Consider the following 24,974-nt stretch of genomic DNA (forward strand, 5'->3'; position numbering starts at 1 on the left):
TATTACCACATTTATGCCAACTGTAGTGCATTCATTCAACTCATTTTCCATGTCTCTCAATTCCAACAATACTCATGTTTGCACACAGTCTGTGGTGATGACGGGGAATAGACTCTGTCCCACAGGAGAAACTCTTGTATATTTAAATTTATTCTGAATAAATGTTCAACAAAAAAATTAAAGCATTTACTTTTCTTAAAAAATGGTTTCCATGAAAGGATTTTTATATAGTCATCTAAGTAGTAATACAGTATTTATATACAAAATCTCATTTCAAACAAACAATTTACTGTACAAAAGAAAGTATACTCTTATGGTTTCAGCAAATAATAAAATTTATGACAAATATGTACTTGAGCATAGTTTACTATTTACAGGAATGTCAGTATTAAGCCAAGAATATTAGATACAGTTGAAATTCCTTCAGAGTAAGTTCCCTAACATTTATCTTCATAAAAGGTGTCTACCTATTTGTTTCTTTCTAGACTTTTTAGGTTATTAATGAATGAAATAACGATTATATTTTCTATATGGAGTATGGACAAAACTCTGCTTGTCTTACTTATACTAGTGACTCTGCTGTAGTCAGTGAGCCTGATTTTGCATATAGATACTATCAGGCACAGTGCTTATTCTGTATGAGAATAAATCAGATAGGATTTGGCCCTATTTTACTAAACATCTCAAACTATAATTAAAAAAAATAGTGACATTCCTGCAAGTCAAAATATTAGAGAAACAAGCATTAACAAAATATAAGTCCTTTATTAATAAAAATATTTGGTTGGATCAATATTTTAAATTAGTTTTAACAATATTTGGTTATTATAATTCACTTCTTTTCACATAATTTCTCTTCTGGTGTCTTTTTGAACAGACTACAGAAAAAAACATCTGAAGGTAATCACATACTTTATAGTAAAACCAATAAATATTACAAAACAAAGTGTGGTATTTTTAAAGTTCTATTTTAAATCTTTAAATTACTTTGGCAAACAAAAGAAAAAAGACACCCAGCCCCCCACTTATTTTCATGAAGTATAAGTCTTTTGACATTTGGTTTTGTAACAAACCATACAGTAGATAGACTGAAAGTTTTGTTTTTATTTTAGTTATTTGGTTTAGTTTATTGTTTAGTTTCCTGTTTTCAGTATAAGTGCCATGGACAAGAGAAGGTGTTAAAGGGAATGAGGTTAATTGCACCAATATTATTAGGAAGTGCAGTTTATCATTAGACAAACCTTAATCTAAAATGTACTATACATGAAACAGTTGCACTGATGTGGTCTGGATATGCATTCCAGATAAGGATTTTAGATTTATTTTAAGGAAATGACATATATATTATATATAAGATAACATATTTTAAGACAAAATAAAAGTCCTGTAATTGAAGTTCTGGTCCTGTAGTTCCAGAGTAGGCAAAACTTCCATTAAAGACAATAAGATCGTATTCACACAGAATCTATGTGATGGAGTAGGGGCTGTCTGTGTGGGGAATGGGAGAGCAGGGGAGGACTTTAGGGGATGGACGATACCAGAGCCTGTAACCTGAGCTAGGTAAGGGAGGGGAAAGGTCAACACCTTTGCCCGGGAAGGGGGACAAAGGAAGGGAGTGGCAGGAGGGAAGCAGTTTTGAGTTTGGGCTTGGGGCTGTGTGGGCGGAATTCAGGGTATCCTAGCTAGGATCCAAACACCCTGAAAGCCCAGAAGGACTCGATTAAGGGGTCCTGACTGTGCCTGCAAGCTCTGCTGTAACCTGTGTTCCTGTTGTCCAATAAACCTTCTGTTTTACTGGCTGGCTGAGTGTCACTGTGGGTCCCAGAAAGAGGGGTACAGGACTGGACTCCCCACACTCCGTGACAATCTACCCTTACTCTTCCTGGCATAGTAGATGTTATTAGGATCAGAAAGTCTGCCACGTTGGGTAGACTGTAGCCAAGCAAAGTGGCTGTGATGGTGTGACCTCCTCTTCATTGCAAAGGAGAGTGAGCTGTAGAAAAGGAGCTGATGGGGAAAGATGGATTCGGTGTATTCTTTCAGCAACAATGGTGCCTAGATATTAGGTGGGGCAGTGTAAATTACTGTAGCTATACATGTGCTCATTAATTCAGGACACTTTTGAAAATGCTCCACATTGTTCTGGCTGCTGAGAAATCCTATGAAATTGTGCTGCTGCTGTGCTGCTACTGCTTCAGAACCCATAATAGAATATAACAAGACCACAATACTGTCCAGGGCACTGGAGCACCTGCATCAACATGAATCATTCACCTGACGAGCTTTTTGGGTCAGTGAAGAGGTGTCAGTGGTGCGCAGAGTTGGGATAAAGGTTAACATGCTCTGCGTTGACTTCATCTTCTCATTTTTCTGAGTGGGGAAGTGCCAAATGGAAGACTCTAGTGCACAGTAGACTGCTAGCAGGGTCCCTATAGAGTCCCTGCTTTAAAAAAAAAAAAAAAAAAGCTATTCTCTCCCCGCCCACATCCCTGTCGATAAGGTTAATCTCCCAATGGGTAATTTACCCTGCACCAGCTTCAGTGTATATAGCCTAGTGACTACAATGGGAGTTTTGTTTGCCTAGGATCTGCAAGTTCAAATCCAGATTATGTCTGCCAGGGGAGCTGAGCTGCATCTTTTGAAACTGAAGATGCCATATAAGGTTTATATTGTTTCCTTTCTCCTGTTAAATGAAATGCTAGAGCACATTGTAAAATTAACTTTGCTTATGTTTTGTAGATCTGCCTGAAGCCTTTCAGGAATGGACTGTCAAAAAGATTTAAAATTCTTATTTGAAATTTACTTTGGTTATTTCTTAATTAATAAGCTAAAGTCAGATTCTCAGAGAACATTTTTAAGTACCAGCATTTTGTTAAAACATACTAACATCCACAGTGTTATCTAACTATGAAATATAAAAATTCCCTGCGTTACTTTAAAAAAAAAATTCCTATCCAAAATAGAATGTGGCCTTCCATATTTATAAGAAGTGCACTTCTCACAAAGATGGGAGCAAAATGGTTGCACATACTTAAACATTCACCTGGGTGTATATAAATCAAGTCTTGCCCTTTAAGTGATGGCTTGTTTCTCAATGGAATGCCTCAACAAATCAAAACTACCTTCCTCTTCTATACATCAATGTGATATGAATGGCAGGAGGACATGCTCCCGCTTTGGCTCCTTGAGAGCTTGGGGCTGTGGTTGTTACAGTTTTCACCTTTTTTCATGTCCTTGTCTTTCCAGGTTTCTAGCATTTGCAGCTTTCCCTGTTCTTCTTTCATGAACACCTCCACCATGAGAACTTTCTCTTTATGAATCTGCTGACTAATATCCTTGGGAATGTCTGGGATAATCCAGTCCACAAAGTCACTCATAAACATGACCAAGTTCTGAAAAATAGATTTTAAGAAAACGTTAGCAAGATCAAATGAAATGAAAATATTTAGATTTTTGTTGTAGTTCAGAAGGGACAATATTCTAGGCTGGGCCTTTCTCTTTGTCACAAGCATGTTGAAAGTTCCATGTGTCAGCAATTATCTTTACCATCACTTTTCCATAAATATTAGGCGACATAGGGGAAAATGGCAGGGATAGGTCTCCCTAACTGATGCAGAAAATATACAGTAATGAGAAGACAGAGGGAAATATTGTAGTTGGTATATGGCTGTTTATGCTTAACATTAACAGTGCATGAAAAATGACTAAGAAGGCTGAGATTTTCTGACGGAACAGTTCACTGTTACAAAATGCTGATTTGACAAAAAAGAACATTTCATGGGAACATAACCATTTTGTCAAAAATGTTGACGGAATAGTATCAAAACATTTCAATAAGGTCAAAATGTTTAGTTTTGACTTCAATTTTGATGTTTATATAATCCATTATATGAAATATTTTTATTTAGCAAAACATGCAGAGATCTTGGCTTTTTCCTCCCAATTTCAGAGGAAATCAAATTTTGAAATCTTGGCATTTCCCATGGCTAGAAATTCATTTTTTGGCCTGCTCCAGAAATGACTCTAGATGAAATCCACTCAGGACCAGCACAGCAGCCTATGTACCACTTAAGCAGGCTTGATTTAAAGAATTTTGAGGCCCTGTGTTCTATGGAAATTGGGGACTGTGATGGGGCAGAGCGGCACCGCATTGGTACCATAGGGGTTAACTCTTCCTGCCTAGCAGAGGAAGCCACGCCCCTGAGGCTCTGCTGGGCATGCTCCAACTGGAGAACAAGTATAAAAGCCTGCAGAGCTGCTCAGTCTGGGCTGACTGCTGGAGGGCAAGGAGGAACGCCGCCAGCTTCCAAGGAGGGACAGCCTGCGCTCCAGGATCCGGAAGCTAGCCAAGCTGGGATGCACCCTGATGCCCAGACGGAGTATGTCACAGGAGGGGAATTGAATGGAGGATCCACTGAAGCAGAGAACCCAGAGATTATGGTAGGAAATGACCCAGGGGAACTTTAGAGGAAAATGGCATTAGAGTCGCACAAATGCTCGGCATGTTTCAGGTGGATCCCGCTGAGCTGGTGTCAAGGGGAACTTGCCACTACCAGGGCCCTGAGTCAGGACCTGGTGGAGAGTGTAGCCTGGGTCCCCCTACCAGCCCTACACACCATGGGAATCATATGGATTCTGGCCACTAGGCCATGCTACCTTGTTTGAGAGAGGTGATTATATGGGCTCTGGCCCTTGGGCCACACTCCCTGACACTTGGGCAAGTTACCTGGACTCTGGCTGCTAGGCCACACTACCCCATCTGCGAAGGGGGAAATTATATGACTCGGGCCATTGGGCTGCACTGCTCTAATGCTTGGAGTAATTTATATGAACTCTGGCCATTAGGGCACACTACCCCTCCCAAGGGGTGATTGCAGGGAGGGAGGCCATTAGGCTGCATCGGGCCGCCCACAGAGAAGCGAGCACATGAACTTGGGAGTGGTGAGGTTCAAATTAGGCCCAGGGACTGCCACACCATCTGCGGTCATGACAGAGGAGTGGCTGCAAACCTGAGGGATGCTGTGACTGCTCAGAGTTTTGCTCCAGCTGTTGCCAGATTTGCACAACATGAATAGAGGGCCATTCAGGAAGCACACCCAACCCATACATACCTACCACACTGAGCCCCAAATGCACCTCCTGACCAATATATACACCAATAACCCTTCCCCAGTCCCCACTTATCCTGAAAGCTCTCCATGTATCCCATCAGCCCTGACATACGTCCCTCCCCACTGAAGCCCCCAGAATCACAGCCCCTGTTGTAATAGCCCCCACATCCTGGCCCCCCAACATGCCCCACTGTCCTCCAACAGCCCTCACAATTCACCCCACTGCTTAACATTCCCCACTTGCCTCCATCCCTCACCCACAGCCCTAAATCCCTTCCCACTTGCCCAAGAGCCCACCAACAACTTACCCCGAGTCCCTCACCCGCTGCCTTGGGATCTTCCTGGGGGCTCACCAGTGGGACCCCTATTCCTCCCCATCCCAGCCCAGCACTCTACTGCTGTCCTGGGCTAGGGAGACTCCTCCTAATCCTGGCCGCCCAGTGACTCTCTTCACTCCCACTGCCTGCCCCATGCTCGCAGAACAAGATGGGCAGGTGGCCAGGCCAAATTTGAATGAGTATAATTTTTACATGGCACATGGGGTCACATCACCACTCAAATTTGGCCCATTGCAATGCCATCAAATCCAGTGAGCAGAGCACCCCCCATGTTGGGGGCCCTGTGCAAGTGTACTGAGTGCACATTGGTTACTCCAAGTCTGCTCTTAAATCTTTCTTAACCCCTGCTTTTATGATTTAAATGGGACCTGAGTGATGTCTCGCCTCCCATTAAAGTTAGTGGTCTATATACACTGCATGTGGTGCAGGGAGCAGTGTATCCCTGTGGGGGATACATCCTGTGGCTGTTCTGTGGCATTGCATCATGCTTGAGAAGGTTGTGAAGATCAGTGCCCTCAGGGAGGACCTTTGACTGGTAAATGATATTCATCTCATTTAGTTAAGGAATAGTTTTATGTATATATATGTGATGTCTCTTTCCTTGTTAGGAGTCTGAAAAGATTTACATCAAACTGTACCTGAAAAACTATCACAAATGCTAATCTTGCTGCTAGGACAGCCCAGAAGTCCTTTGAAATTTCATATTTGTTTTCAGACCACGGGGGTTCTCGGTAATCTTTGTATCTGTAAATCAAAGACATAATAAATCAAGGATGTTGTTTTAAAATGTTCACACAATTAGGATTTATTACGGAATATGCATTAAACTCTAATTCAGACCTTCTTGATACAAATCCCTCTTACAGAAAGGCTGTGTAAAAATCCAGCCAAACAAGACAAAACTAACACACAGCCTTCAAATTTTATGTGGATTAGAAGATGACGACTCTTAAATGTTTATGCTTTCTAATCAGTATGAACAATATAAACTCAGAGTAAAGAGGGGCTAAGCTGCAAAATTCAGATCACAATCTAAACTTCTTCCAAGTTTGGGAGGTATTTTATGTTTCAGGTTCAGCTATACAAGCAAAATACTGATCTCAGATTGATATGGCGGATCAGAACTCCAATATTTAGATTTCCACACATAGGAAGAACAGAAGATTGGAGCCAAGCTCTTGCTGAGTGGGTATGAGAGAAGAATTTCATCATAGCACTGGCTTATATATTCGATGAATCTGATGTATCAACAGCAATTTTATTTTGTTTTTAAAAAGTATTCTGACCAAAAAATGGAAGAATTTAAATTAGCACCATTCTATTATATATGTATGCACGAATTATATCTCCATATTCTGAAATGTGATTTTACAAGAAGAAAGGGGCGTGAGAGAAAAGATGGAATGGGAATTAAAAAGGGACTTGTGGGGAAAGGAAAGAAGAAAATACGATGCTATGTATTGGGCCATGAAGCCTACTCTTCCCTTCTAGTCATAACTTTACACTGAAAACATTTCAATCAAACTGGTATTTCCTCCCTCCAGAGAGATCACCTCAGGGATACAGCGGAAAGGAAAGGTACCAAGAGTAGATAACTTTGCTGATTCTAGTTGGTTTTCACTTTCATGTCACAGTAAAAGTGATTTTTAATTTTAATAGGCATATTAACAGTAGCTTTTGATTTCGATAGTCGTAAATAGTATAAATGAAGAAAAATTCTGAATGATCTACCTTTTTTTCCCCTCTTGTCAGTTTCCATCATTTTCCAATAGAAACAGACCAAAAACCCACATTTTTTTTTCTGTAATGTCTCCAATCTTTGTCCTTATCTTTGCTGTTTGAATTGCTCTCATTGCTGCTTTTGACTTTGATCCCCAATTGCAGGCTTTGAGGACATTTTGAAGCTGATGCATATCTAAGTTAGCCTAGGCAAAGAATGCATTTCAATGTTGACCCAGATTTCTTGACCAGCTGAAATATTCTGCTCTGCCCCGCTCCATCAGGACAATAGCCTTTCTTGCACTTTGTGCTGAAGAGATCTAGCATCACTGGCCCCATAGCCACATAGAGAGTCTCCGCAGCTTCTCTACCATGGCCCCATTCCCTCACCTCTGTGACAGCAAGGCTGTAGATGTCTCTCTGCACTGCTGCAGAGCCAGAGGCATCCAATCTTTGCAGACACAAGGTGCATGGGGGAGGCTGTACTTGCATCGTTTGTAACCAATGGATATTTTCCCCCTGTCTATTTCAGTGTGGCAGTTAAAATCGATGTTTATTGATATCTACCGATTTAAATCAATTCCTGCCAAGCTGAATCATGATGCAATACTGTGACATCTTGGCAAAATGTCATCTTGTTGCCCCAAAGCATCAGTATGCTGTGAAGGAACTGCATCAAAACATCATGTCACAGCACAACATTATCATGTGATATTTTACAAGCCTCAAAAATATAGCATGTTCCAGAAGACCCTCATATGATTACCAGAATCTTCCTTTAGTTCTGTAGTGACTAGAAGTGATGCAGAGGCTTTTTGGTCAAGCAAAGGAGAAAAGTGCCTTGCACTGATCCACCAGCAGCTTTGGATGATTAAGAAGTGGTGTTGCCCTATCCTGAGCTGGAAGGATGATGGTTATGACTTTGTAAACTCCTAAATTCACCAATCATACTAGATCCTGAAGTTGGATAGAAGAGTTACAGACAATGTTGGAGGCTTGGGTTTGTATTTTTTTTTTTTTTGCTCCCTCCTCCAACACAAATAGTTGATAAATACTTAGTCAGCAATAAACACTTTGCAAATGCCCTGACAAGTTTTTTAACATTTACATGGTAAGCTCATTTTTTTCAAACTAAGCAATGCATATGCTATAAGTGCTGTGGTAACTTTACCTATATGCAAAGATTTCAATGGTAACTGCTCTCTATATAGGATAAAGAAGACTGAGCTGCCAATAGACTACAACAGGACCTAAATCAGGTGGTATGTGACTGTGTAACTATGAGTCCCACCAGACACAGGAAGAAGCTAGTACTTTCATTCAACAGGGAAAATAATTTAAAATGACTATCATTCAAGAGAGTACCTGCATATCTGAACCTCGTAGCCAAGTTCCATTGGGTCATTTGGAGCTGTTCCTCCTTGAAAATCGCTGACATTAAAAGAGGATAGTGTATGGTTCACGAAGCCATGCATGGTGCCATTCTCACTGTACATATACAGGTACACGAGGCGTGGAATGAAGTCAGATGTGAATGAGATCACAAATGCCTAAGCCATAAGAGTAAAGAATGAATGCAATATTCAGAATGCTTAGTGGATAATATACGCAAGTGTATCTTTCCCACATAACGCTTATGAGTTGAAGAAATGTTATGCAGTGGGCTGATTCAGACAATACGTCTAAGTCTGCAGTCCAGTGGTCACTAAGGATATGGAAACCCCATCAACGTGATGTTTGCTGCTCAAGTTCCAGAGCTGCGTGGTGTCAACTATAAGTAGAGATCTCAGCCAACTTGCCCCAGGGAGCTCAGCCAACTTGAGCTCCCTGGGGAATCCAGACATTGTCCCCTTTTTCGTTACTCAGTCCCTATCACCCTTATGTAGCAGAAAACCTCTATCCGCTATTCCTTGAATTCCACAAACACATGTGCTAGCCCTGGACACACTACTTTTCTGTTCCCACTTCAGCTCCCTCCCAACCCCTATCGTGAGCCCTCACATTCTGTGTTTAGAGTAGACAGAAAGAGAAGATTGTAGACCAAGCTTTGGGCCTTGAAGATGGGGGCTCCAAATAAATGTGTTTCAACTGGCTCTGCATATCAGATAGTAGCTGATCACAACAAAAAGGGAACAAGATCTCCTTGTAGCAAAAGCTGCTAAAGATCACTACAACTTGATCAATCAGATCAGACCCAGACTCTGGAGATTTAGACTGCAGGGTTGTTTGTTTTTTTTTTGTTTGTTTTTTTCTTTTGGTCTTTTGCTATTCTTAGATAAATGAGTAGAATAAATAAATAGCAGGTATTTTTCTTATTAAATACCAGTAATGTTTCCAACCTTAAAGGTGTCTTAGATTTTACTGTGCTTTGCTGTCATGTATTAATTATGTTAAGTCTATGACGGTACAAAATAACATTGCTAAAAAGCAAAAATACCATGCTGTTTCCCTCTGCGTCAATTACAACTGGTCCCAGATGGATTGTATAAGCCCTGATTGATTGCTCTGGATGTACTTTTATGTGCTGCAAATAACTTATGGTGAATCAACTCTTTAAATGCCTGCTGCTTTGCAAAAATCTGTTAATTTTAATGAGGTTTTTAACTAGATCAAGATAAAACAGCAAGCATGCGGCCAGACGGCCTTTTTACAGTCACTAAAATTTCATATTATCCTCAGGTTTTATAAAGAAGCATGATACACAGAATACAAGGACAGCCAATTTAGTTGTGTTCTCAATACCTTTGGCTTTTCTCATTTATTGCTATCATGAAAGATTGTAATTTGCACTCAGCTCATGTATGTGCAGTACAAAAAGTTTATGCTACGATAGAAAACAGAGAGTAGATTAAAGTAAAGAGAACAGCAGTGGGTAATGCCTGAAGAGAGATTGCAGGGAGGAATGTGGGAAAATAGGAAGAATTTTCTAAGGCAAAAGAGGAGAAGCAGGAAAGATGAGAAAGGGGAAATTAAAGGCAGCACACCAAAATATAAGACTGACTTACTGGGAACTGGCTCTGTCAGCAGTTCTGGGTGCTGCCTCTATGAGACTTCCCTGCTTGGAAATGAAGGCTTGATCCAAAGTCCTCTGAAATTAGTGGAAGTCCTTCTATTGATTTCAATGGGTTTTGGATCAGTCTTCAGTGGAGAAATCATTTCCCAAGTTACTGAGGTGCATGGTGGAGCTAACCTGCTTGGTGGGAGGGTGATGGGCTATATACTCTTTGCTATCCTGAGGACCACTTCAAGAGTGGCACAGGCCTCTGAGTGGCCTCTCATCTTCTCCTTCCAGTTGGAAGAAGACTCCACAGTGACAACTGTCTAGTAGCTAGAGAAGGAGTTTAAAAGTAGAGCTGTATAAATAATAGATTTGTTTAGTTCTGTCAAGTCTAAAAATTCAAGAAAATAATTTTGGGTTGACCTGAAAATGAAAATTTTCAAAACTTTTAGTGAATAGAAACATTAAAAAAAATCATTTTGGGTCATACAAAATGTTTTGTTCTACTCAAAGCAAAAGGCTTCATTTTGATTTTGAGCCTTTTTTTAAATTTGTACAAAATGAAATTCAAGGTAATTTCAAAATAAAAAGCCATTTTGAATCAAAATGTTTCATTTGAAATGAAACATTTTTACTTTTTTAGGATTTTTTGTAGGTTTTTTTTTCTTTTTTTGACCAAAGCAATACAATAAAATCTATACAAATTTGCACAATGTTTCAGTTGACCCAAATCTGCATTTTTTTCCTGAAAAAAGTTTTGGTTGAAAGATTTCATCCACATCTATTTATAAGATAATGTTAGGGGAAATCACATTCTTAGAAGTTAAGCTGGGAGAAAACCAGAGACTCCACAGATGCACAGTATTCAAAATGAGTCACATGTCCAGCATTGTCTCCTCTCTTGTTGTTCCTAGACCCTCTTTTCACCTTGTTTGTAACTTTGACACAGATCTAACTTTTGTGGGGTGTGAAGGGACTGTGAGATGAAATAGTGTTTGTTTGTGTAACACATGTAATCAGGGCTGATGAGAGGAGAGGGAAGCTGGTATAAATTACCGGGGCCCGGCGGTCCAGAAAGGGGCCCGGCTTCATCGGCTCTATTTAGCCAGTCCGCCTTTGCTGGGGGGCCCGAAAATTTTTTTTCACCGGGGCCCGAACCCACTCTCGGCGGCCCTGTGTTTAATATATACACAGACACAAACACAGAAAAATGTGTAAATGTAAACAAAAGTCAGAGCTATTCTGCTGTTTTAACCCCAGTCTAAAAGTTTTCTGAAGACTCAAATGATCCAAAGCAGTCTGATTGTATGACATATCAAAGTAGTCTTGCATGTTTTCCTAAGGGCCTGGTCTGCATTCACTGAAGTAAATGAAAACATTTCTATTAATTTCTGTAGCTACACAGAGTCCTAACAACATAGATCATATCACATCTTCCTAATAGGAACACTTCATTAAGAGACAGATCCCCAGGTGGTGTAAACTGAATGCAGTCAAGCTAAACTGATGTACACCAGTTGAAGGTCTGGCCCAATAAGTGTAGAGGGGTGACAGGTTTTTTTAATTAGCATTTGTTTAAAAATGTGGTCAAGGAAAGATACTTGCAAAATATCTAGACTACTAGGAAGCAAGGTTAGTTTAAGGTCAGCAGATGCAGTAAAAATAGTCTGGAAAAAGATGCAAGGCTACCACTGATTATGTTTACTATGGCTTTTATTGCCAATTAGTGTTTAGTGCTAAATCTTTTAATTTTGTAAGTTTTTATAATGCATAAATAATATATGATACACGGTGACAATGTAAAACTAAACCCGGGACCTGATTCTCTAGTCCATTAGCTTGCTTTAAATCATGTGACTCCACTGACTTCAGTGGAGATTAGTTAGAAGAAAACCAGTGTAATGGAGTGGAGAATCAGGCCCATTGCATTCAAATTTTACCGATAAAGAATTACTTACATTTATTATTACAGCAAGTTTTCCTACACCTCTGAGGATATTATACCAGATTCCTAAGGGAAAGACAAACATGGTGGTAAATGCTTTCAGATTGTTAAACTTATCATTGTTAACTGAAAATATCATGTATCTGCCACGTCTCATGATTGCACATCACTACAGCTTTATTTAGGTTTTTAATGTCTTCAGTTTGTAATAAACCCTATTTCATACAACAGGAACCTAAAATATGGCTCCATACATCCATATTTAGACACCTGCCTCATTTTTAAAAGCTCCTGAGCAGCCACTCTTTTGTGGGGGAAGGGAAGGGAAGGGACGGCAAGGTTACTGCAAAATGGAAGAGAGTAGCGGGTACATACAGAAAAAAATCAGGAAGTTTGATCAAATGGGCCCAAATAATTTTTGGTAGGAAGGAGGAAAAAATGACACATGGGGAATGAGAATCTCCACAGAAGATCCCTTTGCAGAATATATTGCCCGGATGAGAGTACCAGTCTTAAGGGATCTGTCATAAACCAGGGCTTTCCACATGGATGCCTTATTTCTTTGCATTGCCTCTGCCCTCCTCACCAGCAGCATGGTTCCAGTGGAGCCACTCTGGTAAGGTTTCTTCTTGCTGCCCACTTCACTGTATCTGGGAACCCCTGAGCCTGGTTTCTACAGTATGGAGGCTGTGCATTCAAAAGCTATACTGACAGCATATTAATTTAGTATCAACTCTGGGGGTGTGGTGGAAGGACGATGCACAAAGATCATCCAATCTCACTGCCCAGTCTCTCCTTACATTCTGTGGTGTCTTGGTATAACACACTGATTTTGTGTATCTGATAACGCACCCTACCTGCTACTGTCCCCCAAGATTGTAACAACCTTCTGGTTACTAATCACAGGTAAAAGAGTTCTCCTTTAGCTCAAGTACTAGGGGCCCGTGCTTTTGATGCTGAATGTCCCAGGTTTCATCTGTGCCAATGACTCTGGTATCTGGATGTATAAGGCCACAATTCATGACAAAACAGCATCCCAGCTGGGACTTGAGCTTCTGTAGCCCTTAGACACTCAAGATGAATTGTCTAACATCTACTGGTTTGGTGCGTGTTTACTATACATAAAGTTTCCAGGGACTAGCACCTTGTAACCTAGAAAATCCTATGTAATTAAGATAAACCCTGAGCAACCAATAAGTACAGGAGTGCTGAAACAAATTGTATAGTGGGGGTGCTGAGAGGCATTGAATCAAACTGTGAATCATGTATATGATGGAAACCACTTCAATTCAGGTGGTGCGGCAGTGAATGAATGAAACACCAATGAATAAGCATACGGTCAACTCCACCTTTCTCATCATTTATTCTAAATCTGGTCATTGTTAGTATATCTCTATTTAGCAACAGTGCCTTAATTCATGTTTCAGAAAAACTAGGGGAGTAGACAAATGCATCTGTTTTTCCAGCAGAGTTGTAACAGAATCAGATATAGGGCCTTCTCCTGCTCCTGTTTAAAGGCCAATCTTGGGCTGTGTACAAGTTGTGCTTGGTGAAGAGTCCATTGTGGGAAGCAGGAGCAGGCCTCTGCTCACTGCCAATGATTGCATAGGATTTCTATTGGCTAGAACATCCCCTCTCATTATGCATGCTCCTCCTTTCTTTCTGTTGATTTCTGTCTCAAGCCTTGTGTGGTTCTCTTCATGACAAGGTGATATTTTGGCCCTTGGAACCTTGGCAGAAACTCAATTAATCTGAAATTCTCCTAAAAGATCTCAATAGCATTGATTTACAACAAACAGACATTTCAAAAACACAGCAGTTGCTGAAGAAGCCAGGGAACTCACACAAACTACAGAAAAAAGGGTGTGATGGTGATGGCAAAATTTGACAAAAGGAATGGAAAAGACCACGGAGACAATCCGTCATGTGTCCTTCAATACCTAGGCACAATGGGGGGGCATTTAGAAATGCCCCAAAACTGGGGAACACATTGTATGGTAATTAACAATAGATTTTCTTTGCTCATATTGACTTACACTATAACTTGAATAATTCTTTTCAATGAGTTTTCTATTTGTGAATTTCCAGTATCCAATTAACTGGTAATGAGGGAAAACAGTTTGCAGGGGCAAATCCATCTCTCATCTCCTCTGTCATCAAGAGATTCTCAGGCAGCAGATCTGGTATTGTGCTTCTATGCAACTGTAGGACCTGGTTTCAGCCAGGTCCTCTGCTGTGTCTAGCTTTCAATGTCCCAGAATTCATACTGGCCAGGAAGCAAGCAGCTGAAATAACTCCCACATGTTTCAGCAGTCACTCAGTCTCCCCTTTGACCCTATGTATCTCCCCTGCCCAGCTGAGTAACTGGAGTTTTTAATGCAGAAGCTTTTGTTTCCGCAATAAAACCTGCATGGCCAGGAAGAACTATAGATGGGGAAAACCATGCACTATATTTCACTGTTTTATTGATCATTCCTGATCCTCAGATGTTTTATGCTTACTTAATAAAAGATTAATCTGCTCTTAATATTTTAAAAGTAAAGCTTTGATAAGTTATGACAATTCACAGCTAAGTTACACTCTAATGTTTTCAATTGTACTATAAAGATCTTCCTGTTAATTAAGCCAACAGCATAAAAAAAATTCCCCCCATCAATCAATAAATAAAAAAAAGGAGTAACATTACCAAATAGCCTAGTCATGAGATAATTTACTTACCTATATCTTTTGCTCTGACTGCAACTGGTCTTCTAAGCTCAGTGACAAATTTCTTTGCATCTAGACGTATTTCAATGATGTTGTTCAATAACGCAAACAAAGGAGCCAGTGGGAAGGATGCAACAAACAAGGTTACAAATCCAAACTGGATAACTGAAAAGAGAAACTGTGTCACTGAGAGTGCTCTGTGTTTATGAACTGTGCTTTGGTGTGTTACAACAAATTAATGCTTTCCCCCTAAATGTTTCTACAAACCCTAACCACGGAGAGACACTTGCGAGTTATACCTCACAAAAAATTCAATATGTAGTTGATTAATTGGTACTTCATCCAAGCTTAAAGAGCCATAAATCCCTGTTCTGACAGTTTGTGCTGGTCAGGCAGCACAAACCAACCATGAAGATGCCCTAAAGGGGCAGTTGGGAATTCTTCTGACATAATTAAATCCCCTGAGTGATGCAAAGATGGTTTAGTCAGCTTCAGGCCACCTGCTCCCCATCTGAATAGGGAGTATGGCATAGGCAGGGAGGAGTCATGCTGGGAGTGGGGCTGGAATGCACCACACTTCAATCAATCCTGGAATGGTCCTTATGAGACTGCAGCAACCAGCATAACACAGAGCAGTTCTTAGCATCCTCCAGGATGAGGAGAATGGGAAGGTGGATTACAGCCACCCTTCCACTGCTTCAACACAGTAAGCTGACACTCTATGCTTAAATTAAGTACTAATTAATCAATTACTAATAGAGCTGTCAAGCGATTAAAAAATTAATTGTGATTAATCGCACTGTTAATAATAGAAAGTCATTTATTTAAATATTTTTGGATATTTTCTACATTTTCAAATATCCTGATTTCAATTACAACACAGAATACAAAGTGTACAGTGCTCACTTAAAATTTATTTTTGATTACAAGTAATTGTACTGTAAAAAAACAAAAGAAATAGTATTTTTCAATTCACCTAATCAAGTACTGTAGTACAATCACTTTATCATGAAAGTTGAACTTACAAATGTAGAATTATGTACAATAAAACTTGCATTCAAAAATAAAACAATGTAAAATTTTAGATCCTGCAGGTCCATTCAGTCTTACTTCTTCTTTAGCCAATCACGTTTGTTTACATTCACGAGATAATACTACCCGCTTCTTGTTTACAGTGTCACCTGAAAGTGAGAACAAGTGTTCTCACGGCACTGTTGTAGCTGGCGTCGCAAGAGATTTATGTGCCAGATGTGCAAAGATTCACATGTCCCTTCATGCTTCAACCACCATATCCATCCATGCTGATGACGGATTCTGCTTGATAACGATCCAATGCAGTGCAGACCGACGCATGTTCATTTTCATTAGCTGAGTTAGATGCCACCAGCAGAAGGCTGATTTTCTTTTTTGGTGGTTTGGTTCTGTAGTTTCCACATTGGAGTGTTGCTTTTTTAAGACTTCTGAAAGCATGCTCCACACCTCATCCCTCTCAGATTTTGGAAGTCACTTCAGATTCTTAAATCTTGGGTCAAATGCTGTAGCTATCTTTAGAAATCTCACATTGGTACCTTCTTTGCGTTTTGTGAAATCTGCAGTGAAAGTGCTCTTAAAATGAACAACATATGCTGGGTCATCATCCAAGATTGCTATAAACTTGAAATATATGCCAGCATCTGGGTAAAACAGAGCAGGGGACATACAATTCTCCCACAAGGTCTGAGTCAGAAATTTAATTAACACTTGTTTTTTTAAATGAGCATCATCATTATGAACGTATGTCCTCTGGAATGGTGCCCGAAGCTTGAAGGAGCATAAAAATGATTAGCAGATCTGGCACATAAATACCTTGCAATATCTAGACGTATTTCAATGATGTTGTTCAATAACGCAAACAAAGGAGCCAGTGGGAAGGATGCAACAAACAAGGTTACAAATCCAAACTGGATAACTGAAAAGAGAAACTGTGTCACTGAGAGTGCTCTGTGTTTATGATCTGTGCTTTGGTGTGTTACAACAAATTAATGCTTCCCCCCTAAATGTTTCTACAAACCCTAACTACGGAGAGACACTTGCGAGTTATACCTCACAAAAATTTCAATATGTAGTTGATTAATTGGTACTTCATCCAAGCTTAGAGAGCCATAAGTCCCTGTTCTAATGCAAATACCTGTTCTCACTTTCTGGTGACATTGTAAATAGGAAGAGGGCAATATTATCGCCATTAAATGTAAACAAACTTGTTTGTCTTAGCAATTGGCTGAACAGGTAGTAGGACTGAATGGACTTGTAGGATCTGAAATTTTATATTGTTTTGTTTTTGAGTGCAGCCATGTAAAAAAAATCCTCATTTGTCATTTCATGACAAAGAGATTGCACTATCATACTTGTATGAAGTGAATTGAAAAATACTATTTCTTTTATCATTTTTACAGTGCAAATATTTGCAAGCAAAAATAATATACACTTTGATTTCAGCTGCAACACAGAATACAATATATATGAAAATGTAGAAAAACATCCACAATATTTAATACATTTCAATTGGTATTCTATTATTTAACAGTGCAATTGAGTTAATCACGTGAGTTAACTGTGATTAATCGACAGCCCTAATTACTAATAACAATTTGTGTGTGATCTATGTGAGATCGCTGGAGTATCTGTGAGGATTCAGCCCAGAATTGAGGTAACAGTGCCAAATTTTGTGCTCTCTTAAACCAGAATTAACTCTACTAATTTCAGTGGAATTATCGCTGGTGTACACGGGTGCAACTAAGAGCAAAATTTGTCTCTTGGAGCCAAATGTACATGGTGCTATAAATATAGTATATTTCAAACTGTGTGTTACTGTTACTGTAACAAAGATCAACAGATAACATCTGGTATTTCAGTACTGTATCGAGGTATATGGAACCATGGCTGTCAGCTATTACCACAAACGTATGGTATGGGAGGTAGAAGCCAGCCCTTTTCCACTTGAGCTGTTGTTATAGGGCTCTTCTCTAAGTTAGCCACTCTAGAACAGTGGTATACATACACCCAGTCCATGATGCCATACCACATGAACCAGTTAGTCATCCGTAGCAGCCAGCAGGGTTTCAGTTACTGCCAGGGAGGACATCTTTATAAAGTAGTGTAACATGAATCATATCTGCTAGTTCAAAGAACTCAACTCACCATCTCCACAGTTAAAGTCATTACAGTTTAAATTTAATTATTTAATTATTTTCCACTTCACTCACTCATTTCCATGTATTCTGGAGTAAGCCCAGCAAAAGGCTCCAAGTTATAGTCCACTTCATAGCGTTGTTTTTTTTTCATATGCTCCTCATGATCTAAAGAGCGTTGTCGCTTTAATTTGATATATCTTATTAATTTCTTCATTTTTCTGGAAGAAACAAAAATGATCATCTCAGCAGGTTTTTTTCCCCATTAAAACACACCACACCACACCCCTGTTTGGATGCTTCAGGAATGACAGTTAAATTCACGCAGTAGGCACAAAAAAGCCTTATGTCATCAGTTTCCATAATGTGTACAAAAACTGTGTAAAAGCCAAAGGTAAAGACAAGCAGTTAGGGATCAACACTCACTGATATTCAAATCTGGTAACAACTGAACCAAATGCTGAACATCAAACTCAGCTGTAAAGAGTATAAAATCAATAGTCTTTAACATTTTTCAAAGAAATCTGCATGTTACAAAAATACACGAGGAGTTTGAAAATGCTGTGGGGTGCAAAGGCACAGCTATATTGTAGGCATAGTCTTGCTGTACAGATTCCTTGCATGAGGACTATAAACCAAAAGAAGCCAGATGTTTGCATCATAAAAGGTTGATATGCAGTGTACTTTACAAATGTTATAAAATGAAGGTAACTATGTTACTTACGGGATACCAATCTCAAAGAGATTATTCTGAATCAGCTGTTTGCCCAACATGATAATACTAAGCTGGATACACAATTCCATTAAGCAACCGCCAGGGGCACACTAAAGCCAAGAAAGGAGATTAAGTCAGCATTTTTGCCAAATCATTTGATTGTGATTCACTGTTATTTTCTTGATCAGTGCTGAATAGCGATTACCTCTTCCATTCGGAAAGAATGAAAAATGTAGACATAGTCTCCGGGACGTCCAACAAATCTAGGAGAGTTTGGAAACAATGATTGGAATTATGTTCTACCTTTTTTATACATCTGATCCTTCAGTCCTCCATGTAAAATAGCTAATGCTTTGAGTGAGAGTTACACATGCACAAGGACTTTAGGATCAGTTAATAATTTGTCATCATATAGTAAAGTTCAAAAAGGACAATTTTAGGTACTTGTGTTTGGAATATTTTAATTTTATTGTTTTAAATTTAATTGGTGAATTAGTTAAATTATAAAGTTTTTACTAAGTTTTCTAGGTACATCCTAAGTATTACAGACACATATCTGCAAACTTATTTTAAAAGTACATCTAAAAAAGAAAAATAAACAAATTTCACTTAAAATGAAACAACATGGGGAGATGAGAGAGAAAAGTGGGAAGCATTAGGAGAGAGAGAGAGAGACAAATTCTATGGAGCACACACTATCTGTAGATGTATTTAAGACTCCCAGTACTAGCTGCACACTGAGATTCAAACAGAACATGGGCATACAAAAATAATCTCAAACTACATGTTTAGGTTACTCACCGGCCTTTGAAGAAAGCAACATAGAAAATGGGAGTGTAGGCATTGACAAATTTCAGAAGGAACGCCTTGAAGATCAGCCGCTCTTCAAAACTCTTGTCTGTTTTTGGGACCTCTGAAGTAAACAAGACACACATAAAGAAAACTTCTGGACTGGAAAGTGTTACGGGTCTATGAAGTTGGGACTTTCGAAAACTCCCTAATGTAATTCAAACAACTGTCCCCTTAAGGAAATATGAACATATTTAAACTGAGGTGGAGAAACCTGATCCGACTGAAGGCAATGGGAAAAGAAACAAGCCACAAAGATAACTTATTCTGATTTTAAAAAAACAACAAAAGAGCATAACAAAACAGGAGGGCTGTCCTCAAGTGAAGTCCATGGGAGCATGCCAGCTGTATTGATGACAGAACTGCACATTTAAACAAACAGTTATGGCAGAGGAAGATAAGAAAATTGGTTAGAGAAAGAAGAAAGGTAATTTGGGGACCTACTTTACAGTATCTCTCAAACAATAGCCCCAATTTGATAACAACTCTGTGTCTGGAACTCCCATGAATCTCACTTGCAATGACAATATCCAAACTACTTGTGTCTGTAAAATTAGTATGGATCTAGCATAAAACATGAGGTTGGATAAAATTTTTGCCCCTTTTGCTTCTGGTCCTGTCTGAAAATAGCACAAGAAAATTGGTTCCACAGTGTTTTGGCACTTCCTTTTTCCATGGCTTTATATTTTCTGTGCTAAATAAATAATAAATAATAATTGGAAGTGAAAAAGAAAAAGTGTCTGTACATTACCAAACCTTAGAAAGACCCAGAATAAGTTGCATGTCCAAAATAAGTTATGACTGGGCACAAGAGTTTTAATTTATGCAGAACCACTTTGCCCAGTCATAACTGGAGCAATAGCAGCGGAGAGAAAAAGCAGCTAAAAATAAAATCAATTTCATGTGCCCTTCGATGTTTTTTCTTTAAGCTAAGGAGATAGAATTGCAGCCTTATGGTTGAATTTCCTGTTTTTGCTCATCTGTCTGAAGTTAGAAAATGATGCTATGTAAATAAGTAGTTTTTGTACTTTACGAAATAACTGATCTAATAGAACTGACAATGATTTATACCTACCAATCTGAGTTAGCCACCTGGCTATGCAGCCATATACTTCATCCAGAATGATGATCACCACCAGATTAATAATAACTGCAGTTGCAGTGACAGTTACTCTAACACTAGACCGGCCAGAGGGAGTTGAGCTGAGGGCTAAGGCTGCTGCAGTGGAGATTCTGTATATAATGACTCCAAACACGATAGCAAATGTCAGTCCAATCTGGGAATACAAGATGGCATTATCTGTTATAAAAGCACCTCACTGTCATTCATCAGCAAGCAGATTTAACTCTGAAATGCCTCCCATGTACTCCCTGGGCCTGATCCCAATCCCACTGATATCACTGAAAGGACTCTTATTGACTTCAGTTGGCTCTGGCACAGATCCTCTGTTCCTAGCACTTTGATCATAACAGTAATTTCATATCATGGTGTTAGCACTTAATAAAAAGGAATCTACATGCAAATGCTAGAGGTATAGTTTATATTAATATTGGTCCACTTCACTTTTAATTGATGCTCATAACATTAATGGATATGTGTTAAGTGGCTTATTGTAAAGAAAAATCTAGGAATGAATGTGGCCAGTAGATACGAAGAGGAGAATATTTCTGAGAGTGATACAGCTTAGCTTTTCTTAGTGTCTAAACTTCTGAATGTCCCTCTGAGACTTCCAATTTTGTGAGAGTTCAAAGATAAAACTAAAAGTAATGGTGCTGCAGATCAGTTACATATTATTTCAAGAGTACAATAAAACCTAGAAAAATATAGCTGACTCCTGAAAGGTTTGGGAAAAAAGTCCTGCTTAAATTGTTACACTGCTTAAATGGAAGAGTATGTTAAGAACATGCTCCTCTAAGATACTGAGCACTTTCCTGAGAAGTGATTGACTCCCACTGCAATTACAGGAGGCACTCAGATCCTCTCAGGATTGGGCCTTAAGAGGACTTCAGGAACATATTTCTGTTCTCTGATCCCAAATGGTGTAGGCCCACCCATTCAAAATAAATAATTAAAACACCAAACTATGGGCTATTTGACATGTAGGCCTAGATCATTGTTCCCAGAATCAAACATTTCCATGAGTTCTTTGCTTTAGCTGAAGTGCAGAAGTGGGGAGTCAACTACCTGTGTAGCAACTCTGCCCCCTCAGAGGCCATTCCATGGGTCTACACACTGGAATAGGAGGCAGCAACTGGATAGGCCAAGTATAGACTAGGGCCTTGGACAATTTTGTCCTTCCTCATCCTCACAGAGATTCCCAGGAAGAAATAATATAGCCTAGGGCCTATATTATCTTTTCCACTGAGAGTCTCTCTTTTCTCTTGCTCATACACATATACTAAGGCGGAGGACAGATAAGCCAGAGAGAATTCCTGATAATGAGGCTGTACTGGAGCTGTGCTGCTAAGGAGCTGAGGGGCTAGTAGCCACCAAGGATCAGAACTGGCATAGAAGCATATGGTCTCCATTTGAATGCCCCTGGCCTCCCTTAGAGAATCCAGATTTGGAGACCCCAGGACTTATTCCATGGAGACAATTCCAAGGAACAATTAGTTAAGAACTCTGGAATGGGGATCCCCAGCCACCCCTCCTGCAGGTATTACCATGAGAAGGGACAATCTGAGTCATAATAACTACAGCAATTTCTGCACATCTACTGAGTTACAGACCCTGTGTTGTCATGTGACTGGTGAATTTCAGCTGCTCTGACTTAGACGTAAGAGAAGACATACTTAATTTGGAACCCATAATCCAAAAGAATCCCTGACTGACAAACTCTCCAAAGCAGACTATGTGTGGTAAATTACCATCCCTTTCCAAGCATCGCATGGGAAGTGTACAGTTCTATAGAGAAATATATCTTTTGTTTCCCAGTCCTCATTAAAGACACTATGAAAGAAAGACATACAAGCAAAACAAAAGTCAAGTACCACCTGAGCAAAGTAATTTTCAAATGATTTAAAAACTTTAAAGTGATTGCGTAGTTTTTTTCTCCTAGATAAAAAGGTGCCCATTGTAAAAGGCAGATTTCACAATGACTCACTAAGGTGAATCTTAAATATTTTCCAGGAAATACTTACCATGAAGATAATGCCAACAAAATTGGTAAAATATGCTGGAAAACGATCTTTCCATGTTAGTTTCTCTTTATCAGTCTAAAATATGAAAGAAAAAAAACCACCCTGTAATTTAATACAGCATCTACAAAGATCCCTTCTATTTGTTCTTGTAACAAACACACCAAGGCACAGGAAAACAGTCAAACACACAAGCAGTTAGAAGGTAGAAGGATACAGTGTTTAAAGATACAAATTTTATACAGGTAAACGTCTTACAGCTTCAATTTGGTGCTAAATCCTGCATTGTATAAATGAGTCTGAACCGCTTTTTTGAGAAACACACTTAAAGTAAACTATTACTCTGTGAAATTAGATTGCTCCTAGTGTAAAATATTTTATTTTCCTTTCCCAGAAAAGATTTAAACTTTTTTTGTTAGAATATGTTTTCAATAAAGCACCATTAGGACTGTCCCTGCAAGCCTTATTCACATGAGGAATACTTAATCCTACAGGTTGTCCCATTGCAATATAGATTGCTCACATGGAGGAGGCTGTTCAGGATTGGGCCATAGTGCAATGTTGCCAGGGTTAATTTTGCTTTGCTATGAATCTAATCCTGTGAACATCTGAATATGAGTAACTTTTACACACATGAATAAAATTGATGCCAGTGCGACTACTCATTAGTTAAGTTACTCACATGCAAAATCTCTGCAGGATCACACTTACTATATTTGATCACTCTATTAATTTTGATCACACAATCTATCTCGGAAGGACAATCTCATTTAGAAAGTCATCTCTGATCTGATTTCATTTGTAAAGTTTGCAGAATGAGAATGACTTCTTAAAGGCAGAAAGAAAATGTCAAAAGAAAGTAACATTAAAGAAGATGACACTACATTATACTGAACAACAATATCTCATTCAAAGTTACATGCATGTTGTCTGATAGAACAGCAGGCAACTCCATCAAACATGTGGCACATGCTTCATTACAAAAATGCAACATCCATTCAATATGGTAACCCAAAGATTAGCCATGCAGTGCCATCCCCACTACATGTAAACATAGTGTCTATCTGAGTGCTGAAGAGAGGAGAAAATAACAACTGAATGTGAATATTAAAAGGTTCAACAACCAAAGGTTGTTGAGAAAAACAATCAATTTGTGTCTTCCATAATTACTCATAGTTTGAGTTTCTCCATAAATTTGAATGAAATGTACCAATTTCACCCCAGCCATGACTCTCTTAACTCTCTGTCTCCATTTGTTTCCTGTCTCTTCTGGCAAATGTCGACGCTTCTGATGGCAATCAAAGGAAACAAAAAAGGACCATGCAATACAACGTTACAAAGCATTGACTAACAATGCCAAATAAATCCACACACTCTCTGCTGAGTAAGTACACAGTGCATTTTAGCAACAAGTACTCTATTAGTTTGCTTAATGCTTTGTGTTCCAGCTTCAGGTTTATTTAAAAAACAAAAACAAAAAACCAACAACCCACTATTTGGAAGAAATCCCACTTTTAAAGGGGACCTGCAAAGAATTTATAAAATATTAGGCTCATGCCCTTTTCTTCTTCTTCTTTATGATGTATAAAGAAAGCCTGAAAGGCTTCTCTTCTGAAAGTTTTCATTCATTTTGAGGTTTGGTCTGAGAAATATCAGGAATTTCTGGTCTGTTTTTTTCATGGTTTGACTGGCTTCCAGGAGGTCTCAGAAGGGATGTTTACCGTGAACTTTAATACATTGGCACTTTAGGCTGAAATTTACAAGAGTGAGATCTGTATTTCTAAAGTATTTAACAAAAAAAGTACAAAGCCCTCTACTTTTGCTGGGGAAATAAAAACAATGTATTCAGATCTTCTTTCTTCATCACAAAAAAGCTTTTTTTTTTAAAAGTAATGCTGCATGTAAGGTATTCCACGCTGAAATTAAAATCTTTTAGTATTAAAAAGAGGTTAAGCTTGAACATTTTCTGCTATAATCTAACTAAAATGTATCAGAACCAGCTGATGCTATTGTTTAAGAATGGCCAAACTATACATAAATGTAAGCATGTAAGAAAACAAAACAGACAAATTTAAAATAATTCCAGTCCAGTCTATTTAAGGTGTCCATCACTAAGTAACCTAATTGTCATATAGTAACTGGCTATACTAATAGCTTGTATTTACATAATACCTTCTATCTTGAAGGATCCCATTGTGTCTCACAATCCAAACGTCTGCTATGCTGTACAAGCTACTCACAGGTATCACTTCATGCACCACTCAAATGCAGCCACCTCTGGGGTGACA

At 39.0% G+C, this 24,974-nt stretch overlaps 1 protein-coding gene across 1 annotated transcript in view; it reads right to left on the reverse strand.

Annotated features, from left to right (window-relative positions):
* Positions 1-1,794: 1,794 nt before the first annotated feature.
* ANO1 (anoctamin 1) overlaps positions 1,795-24,974 on the reverse strand; it is a 136,548-nt gene continuing 113,368 nt past the window's right edge. The window contains exons 17-28 of the mRNA XM_030560115.1: positions 23,897-23,974; positions 22,690-22,764; positions 20,624-20,825; positions 19,501-19,612; positions 18,905-18,962; positions 18,709-18,809; positions 18,060-18,205; positions 14,830-14,982; positions 12,125-12,177; positions 8,534-8,718; positions 6,088-6,193; positions 1,795-3,392 (exon numbers count right to left, since the gene is read on the reverse strand). Of these exons, the coding sequence (XP_030415975.1) occupies positions 3,132-3,392; positions 6,088-6,193; positions 8,534-8,718; positions 12,125-12,177; positions 14,830-14,982; positions 18,060-18,205; positions 18,709-18,809; positions 18,905-18,962; positions 19,501-19,612; positions 20,624-20,825; positions 22,690-22,764; positions 23,897-23,974 (1,530 nt within the window). The 3' untranslated portion in view covers positions 1,795-3,131. The remainder of the gene's footprint in view (positions 3,393-6,087; positions 6,194-8,533; positions 8,719-12,124; positions 12,178-14,829; positions 14,983-18,059; positions 18,206-18,708; positions 18,810-18,904; positions 18,963-19,500; positions 19,613-20,623; positions 20,826-22,689; positions 22,765-23,896; positions 23,975-24,974) is intronic.

The sequence above is a fragment of the Gopherus evgoodei genome, chromosome 4 (assembly GCF_007399415.2).
Source record: "Gopherus evgoodei ecotype Sinaloan lineage chromosome 4, rGopEvg1_v1.p, whole genome shotgun sequence".
Lineage (NCBI taxonomy): Eukaryota > Metazoa > Chordata > Testudines > Testudinidae > Gopherus > Gopherus evgoodei.